The sequence below is a fragment of the Callorhinus ursinus genome, unplaced genomic scaffold, assembly GCF_003265705.2.
Source record: "Callorhinus ursinus isolate GAN/ISIS: 27379988/994484 unplaced genomic scaffold, GSC_fseal_2.0 scaffold4, whole genome shotgun sequence".
NCBI classification, from domain to species: domain Eukaryota; kingdom Metazoa; phylum Chordata; class Mammalia; order Carnivora; family Otariidae; genus Callorhinus; species Callorhinus ursinus.
Window position 1 is genome coordinate 30,778,618 of NW_027397066.1, and position 14,611 is coordinate 30,793,228.

The 14,611-nt window shown below is 40.4% G+C and overlaps 1 protein-coding gene across 2 annotated transcripts in view; it reads left to right on the forward strand.

Annotated features, from left to right (window-relative positions):
- The window catches only part of NWD2 (NACHT and WD repeat domain containing 2), a 168,800-nt gene that overhangs the window by 133,970 nt on the left and 20,219 nt on the right, over positions 1-14,611 (forward strand). For both annotated transcript variants that reach the window (XM_025887474.2, XM_073891518.1), the window contains one exon: positions 10,830-11,033. In XM_025887474.2, the coding sequence (XP_025743259.1) occupies positions 10,830-11,033 (204 nt within the window). The remainder of the gene's footprint in view (positions 1-10,829; positions 11,034-14,611) is intronic.

Here is a 14,611-nt window from a genome sequence, read left to right on the forward strand (position 1 = left end):
CTGTAATTGCTCTATGAACAGCACCACTGAAATAATAGCATCTCACTTCCAATATGTCCAAAACGCTCTCCCCACTCCTTTCCACACTGCCCCCCAAAGCCCTTCCTCTTTTGTAACCACTTTTTCAATGAATTCTTTCTTTAGCATTTTAGAATCCCAGTAATCCTTACACATGTCCCAGTTCTCAGTTTTGTGAGGCAGCTGGCCACCATCAGGGTTATAACCTGTACTTTGAAACTGATGCAAATTAACGGCCAACCCCAGGAAGTTTCTGCTCCCCAGTCCTTTCGCACTTATGCTTGCTTCCCTTGCTGGGATGGTTCTAAAGAGTCAGAGTGTGTCCAGTATTTTCCAGGTAATAAAATGTCCTTACACTCAAAAGCACATTGTAATAAGTAAAAGGTAGATTATTGATATAATTATTAATCTAAGTTCAGCAGTGCGTGTCAGTATGTAAATAACTATAGTTAAACCATAAAAAAGGTAAAACTATACTTTGTTACGAGCTGAGACTCAAACTAGATCAAAGCATTAACATTCTGTTGCATACTTTACGGAATTGGTAGATCATTTAATCTATGACTTTACCCCTTCAGTACATTTTATGATGAATTGTCAGAAATACCAGATCTGGGGCGCCTGGGTGGCTCAGTTGTTGGGCGTCTGCCTTTGGCTCAGGTCATGATCCCAGGGTCCTGGGATCAAGCCCCACATTGGGCTCCCTGCTCAGCGGGAAGCCTGCTTCTCCCTCTCCCGCTCCCCCTGCTTGTGTTTCCTCTCTCGCTGTGTCTCTCTGTCAGATAAATAAATAAATAAATCTTAAAAAAAAAAAAGAAATACCAGATCTTACACTGACAAAATTTGCTTCGTTTTGTTCATTAGGCTTGCCTTAGTCAGTTTTAACATAGCATATTACCACACCATATTAGCCGGGCTAACATAACAAAATACCATAGAATGGGGGGCTTAAACCACAGAAATATCTTTTCTCACAGTTCTGGCATTTACAAGTCCAAGTTCAGGGTGCCAACATGGTCAGAGTCTGTTGAGAACGCTTCCTGGCCTGAAGACAACTTCCTTCTGGCATAAAGCAAAGAAAATTCTTGGCTCACTTCCTCTTCTTATAAGAGCACCCATTTCTGTTGGCTCCAAGCTCCACCCTGATGACCTCCTTTAACCCTGATCACCTCCTTAAAGACCCCATGTCTATCACGTGGGGGAGTTGGGGCTCAACATATGAATTCCAGGGGACACAGTTCAGTCAGAAGCAATGCTGGTCTTCTTTTGTAGCATAATTGAATTTCAGTAACTCAGTTCCTTCAAACATGGCTATTAACACATGGATAATGACACAAATTGCACCATTTTTTAATACTTATTTTTACATGAGAGCCGTCAGCTACCCCTAAAGCATTGCCTGTCATTCTCCATAAAGGTTCACTCCACACATCTGTTGCTGTGGCTGCAGTTACCTAAGACAGTTCACCCAGCAGAGTCCCCTTAAGCCTCTTTTTCTCGCCCCACTTCCCGAGAATGGAGGAATTTATCCTTACAGGCTGGACTCTATATTGCCTCACCTTCTTACCACCTGTAAGCAAACAGCTACCCACTCTTTTCCTACTGTCTTCCGTTTCTCTTTTTTCAATCGAGAGATACTTCGTTGCTTTCCCTATCTGTCCAGCCATACTTCTCAGGATTGATTTCTACTCCATGGATGTATGTCTGAGTGTATTGAACACGTGTGTTTCTCTATAAATTATATTTGGGTAAAGTAGTGGCACCTTATATATCTCCAGGTGCTTTGCATCTCACAGAGTGCTTTCACCTGTAGGACCTGCCTGATTCTCACAACAAACCAGGGTAGATGTGTGGCCAGATGAGTACACAAAGCCTAAAGTAATCTCTCCGTGTACAGATGGGAAGGCTGAGACCCAAAGAAGTGAAGCAACTCTCCAAGGTCATTCCTGACACTTGCCTTTCCCAACCTCAAAATATTCTTGAGTGACATGTAGATCATTTGTGTGCATGAACAGATCTTTTTGTCTATATACTGTATTTCAGAAATTCGTTGTTGTGGTATGTGAAACACATGCTCACTATGTACAAATGGTGGGAGATGAGTGTATTTTTTGCCCATAGACAGATGCCAATAAATGTCTAATCAGAATATACCTGTTAATTCCATCATGGTTATCTGGATAATTGTGTGCCCTAGGTGCTAAACATATCTGCTAATATCCATTCTTGGCAACCCCGCATGCAAGCGTCCATCTCTAATGATTAAGAGATGAACAGGTTTCTAAAGATATTTATGTCTTTTCATGCCAAAAGTTATGACCCTTCTTAAAGATCTTATCCAGACTATCTTTAGTGTGGACATTATTTAATTCTAACAGATAAGTTAGAAGTGTCACGATCTGCCTTCTGCAAGCTGGAGACCCAGCCGTGTCGATAATGTAAGTCCCAGGCAGATGGCAGGAGACCAAGGTCCCAGCTCAGATAGGCAGAGAGAGCAAAGTCTCTCCTCCTTTACCTTTTTGTTCTATTCAGTCTGCTGATTCAAATGCTAATCTCATCCAGAAAAACCCTTAGGGACACACCCAGAAATAACATTTGGTCAAATACCTGGGCACCTCCTAAAGTTGATACATAAAATGAACCTTCTCTGCATTTCTTATATTCCCTTCTCTGCGTTTACTCTTGCTTCTTATGACATATGGAACAATGCTGGAGTAACTAAGTTGCAATTCACTGCTAAATAAAGTACCTTATCTTATGTTTAGATTTAAAAATGTAAAAGTCAGTTGTGAAGGTGCTTATTGACTTTAAAAAAACATTGAGCACTGGGTGTTATATGCAAACAATGAATCACGGAACACTACATCAAAAACTAATGATGTGGGGCGCCTGGGTGGCTCAGTTGGTTAAGCGACTGCCTTCAGCTCAGGTCATGATCCCAGGGTCCTGGGATCGAGCCCACATCGGGCTCCCTGCTCGGCGGGAAGCCTGCTTCTCCCTCTCCCACTCCCCCTGCTTGTGTTCCCTCTCTCTCTGTCTCTCTCTCTCTGTCAATTAAATAAATAAAATCTTTTAAAAAAAAACTAATGATGTATGGTGATTAACATAACATAATAAAAAAAATTGAGAAAATAGTCTTAAGCGTGGGAAGCGGGTGCTGACCCTTTGGCTTTGTTCAGGTGGCCTCACTCTATAACAGAGCTCTATGAAGGTGGGCTGTGAGCTCCAGGGAATACATCACAACCATTTTGGTCCCTCCACCCAACAATAAATCAGACAAAAAGAATGCCAAGGGCTGTAACCCAGGGCCTTAACACTGCACATGCTGTAGTCCTTGTGAACAATGCCCCATGGAGTGTGCGGTGCAGAGACTGCGTGGCCATGGATGGCGGCCCGGCCAAGGGCACCAGCTATAAGAGCCACCACAAGCAAATATGCGACCTGAAGGCACTTTTAGAGGTTGCATAGCACAGTAATTTGATGAAGTAGAAAGAATGAGGTTGTTGAATGAAAAGCCCCATATTCAAGTGCTGGTGCTACGGTGTCTTCTTAGAGAAGTAGTCTTAGGAAAGCCGGCTGAGGTCTGTGAGATAGGGTTTTCTTCTGCAACTCTACCTACGTCACAGAATCATGAAGGAGAAGTATGTATATAAATGTGGGTTTTATTTTAATAAATAAAAGGGAAGCTTACAGGAGGAAGGAAGAGTCCCACCTGCCTTTCATCAGTGACTGAGTTAGGGGGACCAGTGCGTTTATGGAGTATTGCTTCAGCCTGTTATAGTTCCACCGTTGGGGGCGATCTCTCCTTTTCCTTCCAGCTGCCCCCATGAGTTTGGGCTCATAAATAGAAGCCCAGAGAGCACCTGTCCTCCTGCCTACAAAGAATGGCATCCATAACCCTCCAAAGTCTGCTCTCGCATGTCTTTCCTGGCATCCCACAACACAGTAGGAGCAAAGACACACTGAACTCCCCCATGCCTTTAACAATATCTCAATCCTTCTGTTCTTTTTGCTACAACATAAACTGCATAACCATCAGACTCAGACCCCAAATATTCTCAATCGCAAGCCCAGGCAGAAGGAACTGCACACGAAGAGCAGAAGGGGGTGGCGGAGGGAATCAGCATTTGCCCAATAGAAGAGAAAAATCAATTATGAGGAAAGAAAATGTTATCTCTAAGCCTTTAAAAACAATGGCTTAGATGAATCTATATCAGCATGTAAAGAAAGACAGGGAGATACAAAAAGAGGAGTCCTTTTACATTTAAGGTCCTGGTTGCAAAGAATTTAAAAATTTAGAATTTTTTTTTAAATTGAGATGAAATTCACATAACATTAACCATTTGGGGGCGCCTGGGTGGCTCAGTCAGTTAAGCATCTGACTCTTGATTTTGGTTCTGGTCATGATCTTGGGGTTGTGAGATGGAGCCCCGAGTCGGGCTCCACTCTGAGTTTGGAGTCTGCGTAAGATTCTCTCCATCTCCCTCTCCTTCTGCCCCTCCCCACCCACATGCGCGTGCTCTCTCAAAAAAAAAAAAAAAAAATTTTTTTTAATTAATCATTTTAATGTGAACAATTCAGTGGCATTTAGCACATTTACAGTGTTGTGCAACCACCACCTCTATCTAGTTCCCAAAGCATCTGAAAGTATTTCTTATGCTAGAATTTTACGTGCAGAAACTACAGTGAAAATAGATTTTCTTAGGCTTTTCAACCATTTGAACTTAACTCCCTCATTGTATTGGAGAACTCAATTGGATTGTTTCTACTTGCCTAACTAACATATCTTCAATATTAAAGAATGGGTAATTTAAATGTTTTCACATTTGATTAGTGGGTGGGAGAGGTGATTATGGATTTCTGCAGACAGGAGAAATCCCCTATATTTATGTTCCTATGTATACTGACAGTGTGTTAAGCAATTCAACAAAAAGCTGAAAATTGTTTCAGACATATGCATTTCTTCCATAAGGGATCACGCAGACAGACTGATCAGTGGTATAGTTAATAAAAATGGACCTCAATGCAAAATTGAATGTAGTCCTTCAACTTGCCACCAAATTTCTCTACAAACTGACAAAGTTGGCTTAACTGAGCAAAAAATGACCTTCTTGAGCATTGAGCATTGGGATCGGGAGGATGTGGACCAGTTGTTTCTCCTTTGGTGGTGGGAGTAAATATGCTATTGCCAGTGGACAGAGGAGGATGCCTTCTTGCTCATAGTTTCTGTGGTCATTCATGGATACTGCCCTATGGCTCCAGAGCTGAGGAATCATCTGATGAGAAAACCCAGATGGACACCATCTTGCTCCTTGAATCTTAACCGCTAGCCTCTTAGGCATGTTCCTATATCTCTCTACCCATACTCTGAGCCATCAACCGTATGAGCTGGACTTTGCAACCAAGTTAACTGACTCTTTCTCTAAGTTGACTGTCTCTAGTCCTGGTAGATAATAGGCATGCTTTGTGTGTTACCTTGAAACTATAAGCATGTAGAACCCCATAAAGTCTTCCTGAAAAATGTGGTGGCAAACTCCTCTTTTGCTATTTCTCTTTTTGCTATTTCTCAAATAGCAAGATAAGACTGAGACAGAATCCTGTCTTGGACTCCTGAAAAGTAACTGCTTCGTGATTTATGAGCATTCCACCTAAAGGAAGAATCAATAGAAGGAAAAGACTTGGGGAGAACAATCCAATAAGAAACTTTAAGCCTGTAGCACATTATTACTTTTCTGAAGTTCTATATTACCACTATATATATAGTAAGTGCTCAATATATATTTGTTATTTGAATTGGATGAGGATATTTTTTCTTCTTTAGTATCTCTACTCTAAAATACATTTGGCCTTACTATATCGATCATGTAATTGTAGTATTTGGTGCCAGCAGTTCTGCTCAAATAATTGTTTTTTTGAAGATTTTATTTATTTATTTGAAAGAGAGAGACAGAGATAGTGAGAAGAGAGCATGAGCGGCGAGGAGGAGAAGCAGGCTTCCCGCTGAGCAGGGCGCCCAACGCGGGGCTCGATCCCAGGACCCAGGGATCATGACCTGAGCCGAAGGCAGATGCCCAACCCACTGAGCCACCCAGGCGCCCCTCAAATAATTATTTTTGTGTAGCCTTCAATTTTTCTAATGATCTGCTGTGTTCCCCATCCTGCCCCTTCAATGCTTGCTAACCATTAGTCATGAGACCACATGTGCATTGCCCATAGCAGTGGTTCTCAAATTTGGGTGTCCTTTGTAATCTCATTTTAAAATGAATCTTGCTGGGCTGCCAACCACAATGCTCTTTAGGTCTGAGAAGTGATCTTGGAACCTACATTTCAACAAGCACCCTGAATGATTGGGGTGCAGGTAATCCACAGTGCATGCTTTAGAAACTGAGCCATAGATTTCACACTGCCCTGGACTCTGGGACCAGCTTTAGTTAGGGGCAGAAACACAAAGAACCAGCAGTTAGTTCATTGCTAGTGCAGTGATGATGGTCCTGTGCTAGGACACAGTCTTGTCTCACGAAGTCACTATTTTGTCCTCCTTCCTACTCCATACCCCAAATCCAGCCAGTCTTGCCCTGGATCTTGGTAGCCAGGTCCATGATACTCCTGGGCTTCACTGGCTGCCAGATGGAGAAGTGTCAATTACTAAACCCCATATTTAATGTTCTGGCTATCCACCAGATCCTCCACCCCCGGCCAAACTCTACTGAATGTCTCCAGTGGCTACTGCTGCGAAGTCTTCTTATTCTCTACCTTGCCCATATAGGTTTTCTGGATGGCTCATCCCAGCACAAAAACCTCACTCCTCATGACAGACAGTCCTGACTGAAGATGCTGACTCTCCTCTATCCAGAACTAACCAACAGGAACAGGATAATCCCCAGTCTGGCTAGCCTTAAAAATATTGTCTCCCTTTGTATCTCTGGCAGAATGAGAGGTCATACCTGCTCATTTACCCAAGTTTTACATGAGAGAGTTTGGAAGAGGAACATTAAAAGTGAGAATAAAACAATGATTGCCAGAGGGGAGGGAGGGGAGGGCATAGGCGAAATGGGTGAAGGGGATTGAGAGCTACAAACTCCCAGATATAAAATAAATGAGACACGGGGATATAACGTACAATGTAGGGAGTGTAGTCAATAATATCCTAACAACTTGGTATGGTGACAGATGGTAACCAGACTTATTGTGGTGACCATTTTGTAACATATACAAGTATTGAATCACTATGCTATATACCTGAGGCGAGTGCAGCGTTGTCGATTATTCCTTAACAAAATGGAAAGTGAGACACAACTCAAAATAACATTAGCTTTGTTGCATACAGCCTGTTGTCAAGAATAGCCCAAAACAAATGCAGATTGAAATAAAAGGGTTCTCATTTGGCCTTCAGGCTGATACAGTGAGTTGGAGTGAGAACACCCTTATTTCAAAAGAACCCTCTGTAGACCCCCGTTTACCGTGCTGAAATAATGGAGACCAAAGCAGTGGTGTCCCTCCATTCAAGGCCCTTACAAAGGGCCTTTATGCAGCCAAAGAGGACAAGTAAGTTGTATCTCCCTCCTGCCTGGTGTCTGAGGCTAGTACTGAGGAAACTTGAGCTTGAAAAAGTGAGTTCAGTTAGCCACAATCAGCTGGAGTGAGCCAGTTAGATGAGATGGATTATGTCCCAAGGAGATAGGGCATGGCCCAACCAGGGATGTGTTTAGACAGGACCTATTAAAAGACTACAGGCTGAAATGAAGGTTGCAGACAAGACTAGCACCTTCCCAAATTGTTACTCCACCTGTTGAGAGCTGAAATATTATCTCGGGATATGAGAAGCAGCTTCAACTAAGAACAGAACAGTCTAAGAGCTGCCTGGGTGGTGCAGTCAGTTAAGAATCCAACTCTTGGTTTCGGTTCCGGTTGTGATCTCAGGGTCATGAGATGGAGCCCCACATCAGGCTCTGTGCTCAATGCAAAGTCTGCTTGAGATTCTCTCTCCCTCTCCCTCTGCCCCTCCTGTTCATGCTCTCTCTCTCTCTTCCTCCCTCCCTTTCTCTCTAAAATACATAAATAAATAAATCTTTTAAAGAATGAATAGAACAGTCTAAAGATTTCTTCTCTATTTTGGTTCATTCATTTATTTAACAAATAGGGTTGTTATTTTTTTTAATTTTCTATGTGCTAGGAATCAACATCTCAGGCCTCAACCCTTATGGGGCTTACCATTTTGCAGTAGAGTTTAGGTTATGAATTTAGTTGGAACACAGATCTCCCCAGGACTTTAATTCTCTCACCTATCTAGCTATATGAGGTGAAAAAACACTGTGGATATTGCAGTGATAGGCAGTAGAGGTAGTAAGAAGTGCCCCCAAGGAAGCCAAACCACCCACGTTTCAATGCATAAACAGGGCTTGGAGTTTATAGTAAAGGTGCTAGTCAACAGGAGGAAAGGATGAAGGTGCCCACAGATTAAAGGGAAACCTTCCCATGGACACCATAAAGCAGACAAACTTGTCTTGGATGGCATAGATTTGTCTTAGGGTTCCATTATGTCCTTTCCTTGTTTCTCACTAGATAAGACGTTGAAGAGTAATTGAAATACCAGATGCTATATGAGGTAATATTTTTATTAGCTTCAAACAGTGGTTCAGGCACCTGGAGGGCTTGCTAAAGCACTAATTGCTCAGCAGAGACCCCCAGAGTTTCTGACTCAGTGGGTCTGGGCTAGGACCTGAGAATTTGCAGAACTAGTAAGTCCCCAGGTGATGCTAATGCTGCTGGTCTGAGGACCACACTTTGAGAACCACAGTCTTAAGCAGACATTTAGAGGAAGCTCAAGAGTGTTGTTCCACAAAGCAGTATAGACAGCATCACTAGGTTTAAAATTTTTCAGTGCCCGTGGTTCTTCTCATTACAAAATAATAATGCATACTACAAAAAAAAGTTTTAATTAAAAAAAAAAAACAATAAACTCTGGGGCGCCTGACTGGCTCAGTCGGTGGAGCATGTGACTCTTGTTCTCAAGGTTGTGAGTTCAAGTCCCACATTGGATGTAGAGATCACTAAAAAAATAAATAAACTTAAAAAAACAATAAATTCATAAAACAACCTAAGTAAATTTAAAGCCACCCAGAGATAGCCATTGATAATATTGCTGTGCATTCCTATAAAATTTTTCTTATGTGTATGTTTGTATATACATATATATACAATCTTCTCTCTCATATATATGTAATATATATAAAACATTGGAATCATCTTATACATATTGTTTTGTAACTTAGCTTTTCACTTAATAATATATTATAAACATCTTCTATGATCCAGTGATTGCACTACTAGGTATTTACCCAAAGGATACAAAAATACTGATTGGAAAGGATATGTGCATCCCATATTTATAGCAGCATTATCAACAATAGCCAAATTATGGAAAGAGCCCAAATGTCCATCAACTAGATGAATGGATAAAGATGTGGTGTACACACACACACACACACACACACACACACACACACATACACACAATGGAATATTACTCAGCCATAAAAAAGGAATGAAATCTTGCCATTTGCAATGACATGGATGGAGCTAGAAAGTATCATGCTAAGTGAAATAAGTTAGTCAGAGAAAGACAAATACCATATGATTTCACTCATAAGTGGAATTTAAGAAACAAAACAGATGAACATGGAGGAAAAAAGGGGAAAAAAGGCAAACCAGAAAACAGACTCTTAACTATAGAGAACAAACTGATGGAGGGAAGGCAGGCGGGGACACGGGTTAAATGGGTGATAGGGAAGAAGGAGGGCACTTGTGATGAGCACTGGGTATTGTATGTAAGTGATGAATCACTAAATTCCTCACCTTAAACTAATATTACGCTGTATGTTAACTAACTGGAATTTAAATAACAACTTGAAAAAAATCTTTCTACATCAAGACAGTAATGGAACATGACTTGCTCTATCCCTTGAATAGACGTACCATAGTATATTTAAATGTTCCCATTTGCAGGACACTTAGGTTGTTATGTCAGTTCTTTCCTGTTATAACTGTATCAGCATAAATATTCTGGTAAGTCTTTATGCACATCCTTAATTATTTTCTAAAGACAATTTCCCAGAAGTCCAAAGTTATATAGATTTTTAAGGCTTTTAATACATTCTGCCAGAATACTCCTCAGTGAAATATTGGATCCATTTACACACCCATCAGCACTATGTGGGTATCCTCTCACACTTTCACATAACACGGAGCATGTTTTTCTTTCCCGATTTAATAAGGAGAAAATGATATCTTATTTACATTTTATAAATTGTCTTGAGTTACAGTGGGGTCCATAGTAGTATCGCATTCAGTGATTTCCTACTTTCATTTATAGCTGCGAAAATCTAACTCTTCACAAAGCAATTCTCTTGAGAGTTTGCCTGTGTGATATTTCATAGAGCCCAGCATGTCATTTTTCTTTGTCATGAACAAACAAACAAAAATCTCAGAGTAGAACAACTTTTGTTGTGTTATGTAAATTTGGGGGAAATAAATTTGCTACAAAACTCTGTATTTTGAATTTGTCTGATGTGATATGCAATCTCAGTTCTCACTATATGAATTTATTATAATTACAATATAATTGATCTAACTACTTATTAAATAATGCATGGGAAAAAAGTATCCACTGCGATTAAAAGAGAAAAGTGATAGAACAACGTATCTTGTTTCTATTTAATGTTCAATAAATATTCAATTTAACTACATGATGTGAATACTAAAATGAATTTTCTTGGTGATACACTAACCTGAACTTTCTTGTGGATACACAGGGACTGTTGGGTGAAAAGTACGGGAACATTCGAATCCCTGGAGAAGTTGAAGCCTCGGAGTTTGAAATGATTTTGGATGCTGCTATAGAGGCGAAGCTGGAGACCAAGCTTCTGGAAGAGTGGTACTGTCGTGACGAGAACTCAGTGCCGGCAGCTTATTACCTCAGACCTAAATCGGAAATGCTGAAAAGCAATAAAAATGCAGTGAGTTATCTTTCTCTCCAAAGTATGTACGTGTCTATTACTTCCAACCGTCGGTCATCCACAGAAAAGGCATAGCAGACAGAAAGTTATTCTGCCCTGGACCTTACATCTCTTTTTAACAACAAAATCCAAACCTAAGAAACTTACCAATTTTTGTCTTACCTTTCTTTTTGGCCTCTCGGACTGGGGTCTGTTTATCTGAAGAAATCATTTTGCCATAATGTGTCTACGATATTCTGAAGTCATGTTGTCGTGCTTCCTATATTCATGAATTCATGTACTCTATCTGTCCTGGAAAGCTCTCAGCTATCATCTCATCAAATAACGTCTTTCCTCTATTCCCTCTGTTCTTTCTTGTTTGCACTATAATTTAGTTTACACGGTACCATCTCAGTCTGTCCTCCATTTCTCTTGATTCTCTTTCATATATCAATTTCTTTAGCCCTCCACGCTGCTGTCCAGAAGACTATTTTAGGTCTTTTCCAATTCAGTATTTTTTTTTTTCTTCAGCTGTGTCCACTCTGTTCATGCATTAAGCTTTCAGGTTTAACAGTTATATTTTTGATTTGTAAAAGTTTTTTTGGGGGGAGGGGCTTTTTAAAATCTGCCTAGCTATTTTTGAAGTCTCTCATTTTTTAACTTAATTATTTTTCCCTTAATATTTCATGCATAGTTTATATTCTTGTATCTTATGTATAATCTTGGAGTGAGGTTGATTCATGCCTTTGTATGATGGAAATAGTATCAATGTTTCCTCTCCAACTTGGTTCCTAAATGTATCTACCATGTGTCCCCTGAAACAGAATAAAGGAGGAAGAGAAAACGGATGGGTCTTTTCCTTGCATAGGATTCCTGGAGAGATTGAAGAGAAGGAATAGAGATCCATCCCTCTTCCAAAGAGAACATCCTTGATACATTGAGTGCCAAGGCATCTCTGAGAGGAGAACAGCTCTGACTTGGCGACAGTTCATTTAAGAACCTGTGTATTTGTCATTCTCATATTTAGCATACAGCATTTTCTGCATGCAATATGAAACCATGCCAGGATCCTTAATTTTCCTTCTTCCCCCTCCATGCATTATTCAAAGTACTTATCTGCAAGAATCTGGTTTCTGTGGATAGGAATCGTAGGGCAAATCCAAGCCATTCCTCAGTTGAATATGCCAGGAGTAAATGTATTGCTGGTAAATGTAGATATCAAAAAACCTAATACCTCACAAAACCAGGTTTAGACAGCGGTTTGGGAGCACTTGCTCATATGTTACTGTTTAATTGGCTTGAGTTGTTCCTTTGTCATTCTGAGATCATCTAGGGAAAATTTAAGTTATTCTCTAAACCCCACCTGATATTTCTGCATAAATTATTGTTAAATAAATGAATGCACAAATAAGATTATCACCAAGACTCTATAAATGTTACTTGCTTGGTCGGCAGTCCTCCCATTTGATTTCCCAGAGACTCAGAAACAAATGAAGAGACAACTAAAGACAATTAAATGGAAACATATGAGGACCTCTCCTTTAACTTTCTGTTCTCTGTATCAAAACCCAAGAGGGACTTGCTACTTAACCTGCTAGCAGTGAGCCAAGCCCACGAGTTCTCCTGAGGACTCGCCCATTCCAAACTTGCTAGCCTCGGCCCCGGGGCTCACGGCAAATTTTATTAAAGCCATGCACATACCACACTGCCACCTGGTCCACAGCTGCCACCACACCATGCCCAGCAATGTGCCCCCAGCCACCATCTCACACCAGGCCCAGGCATGTCTAACCCTCATCACTCACCCCACCCAGCCTCCCATCCCTAGCCACCACAGCATGCAGCCCCCAGCCGCCTTAGCACTGGAGATCTGGCATAAGACTAGGGGCCAGCACAAATTTTGCTAACACCATCACCCATCCCAAGTTCCCCAGCAGTCTTGCCCCCTCAGAACTGGCCTCCTTGGGTCCCACTAACACCACTGAGAGCAAGCATAGCCCACATCAGGCAAAGAGCCAGTGCGGATGACTCCATTGAAAGGAAAAGTGACTCCAACACAACAGCAGGGCATAAGCAACACAGATCGGGTACTCTCCTGAAGGGTCAAGTTCTGGTGGACAGGGGACACTGTGCTGCAGGGCACTCCAGGACCTCTTCTTCATAAAGTCACTACTTTCAAGAGCAGAAGACATAGCTGACTTTCTTAACACAGAGAAACAGACACATACTGTAATTAAATTGGCAAAATCTAGTGATAAAGAAAAAATTTTAAAAGCAGCAAGACAAAAGAAGTCAGTAACTTACAAGGGAAAACCCATAGAGCTAGCACGAGGTTTTCAACAGAAACTTTGCAAGCCAGAAGAAAGTAGCATGATATATTCAAAGTGCTGAATGGGAAAGATCTTCAGCCAAGAATACTCCTTCCAGCATGGCTATCATTCAGAATAGAAGAAGGGATAAAGAGTTTCCCAGACAAACACAAACTAAAGGAGTTCATGACCATTAAACCAGCCCTGCAAGAAATATTAAAGGGGGCTCTTTGAGTGGAAAGGAGAGAACAAAAGTGACAGTACAAAGGTAAGAAAAACAAAAGCAGTAAAAGTGAATATTTCTGTAAAAAAATCAGCCAAGGAATTCACCAAAAAAGGATATAAAATATAATAACATATACCTAAAATGTGGGAGGACAGGAAAAAAGAATGGGTTCAAACTTAAATGACCATCAATTTAATATAGACTGCTGTATGCATGTGAAGTTATATACAAACCTAAGGGTAACCACAAATCAAAAACCACTAATAAATATGCAAAGAATAAAGAGAAATGAATCTGAATATATCATTAAAGAAAATCAGCAAAACATGAAAAAAAGACAAGGAAGGATCAGAGAAAATATTCAGAAACAACCACAAAATACATAATAAAATGGAAATAAATACATTTCCATCAATAATTACTTCAAATGTAAATAGACTAAATGCTCCAATGAAAAGAATGAGGGTGACAGAATAGATGAAAAACAAGACCCATATGTATGCTGCCTACAAGAGACTCATTTTAGATGTAAAGACACCTGTAGATTGAAAGTGAGGGGATGGAGAAATATCTATCATGCAAATAGATGTCAAAAGAAAGCCAGACTAGCAATACTTATATCGGACTTTAAACAAGGACTGTAACAAGAGAAAGAGAAGGTCACTATGTAATAATAAAGAGGACAATCCAACAAGAAGATATAACAATTGTAAATACTTATGCACCCAACATAGAAGCACCCAAATACATATAATAGTTCATAACAAACATAAAGGAACTAATAGATAATAACACAATGATAGTAGGGGACTTTAACACCCCACTTACATCAATGGACAGCTCATCTAAACAGAAAATCAACAAGGAAACAGTGGCTTTGAATGACACACAGGAACAGATGGATTTAACAGATATATTCAGATCCTAAAACAGCAGAACACATATGCTTTTCAAGGGCACATGGAACATTCTCCAGAATCGATCACATATGAGTCCACAAAACAAACCTCAAAAAAATACAAGAATATTGAAGTCATACCATGCAACTTTTCTGACCACAATGC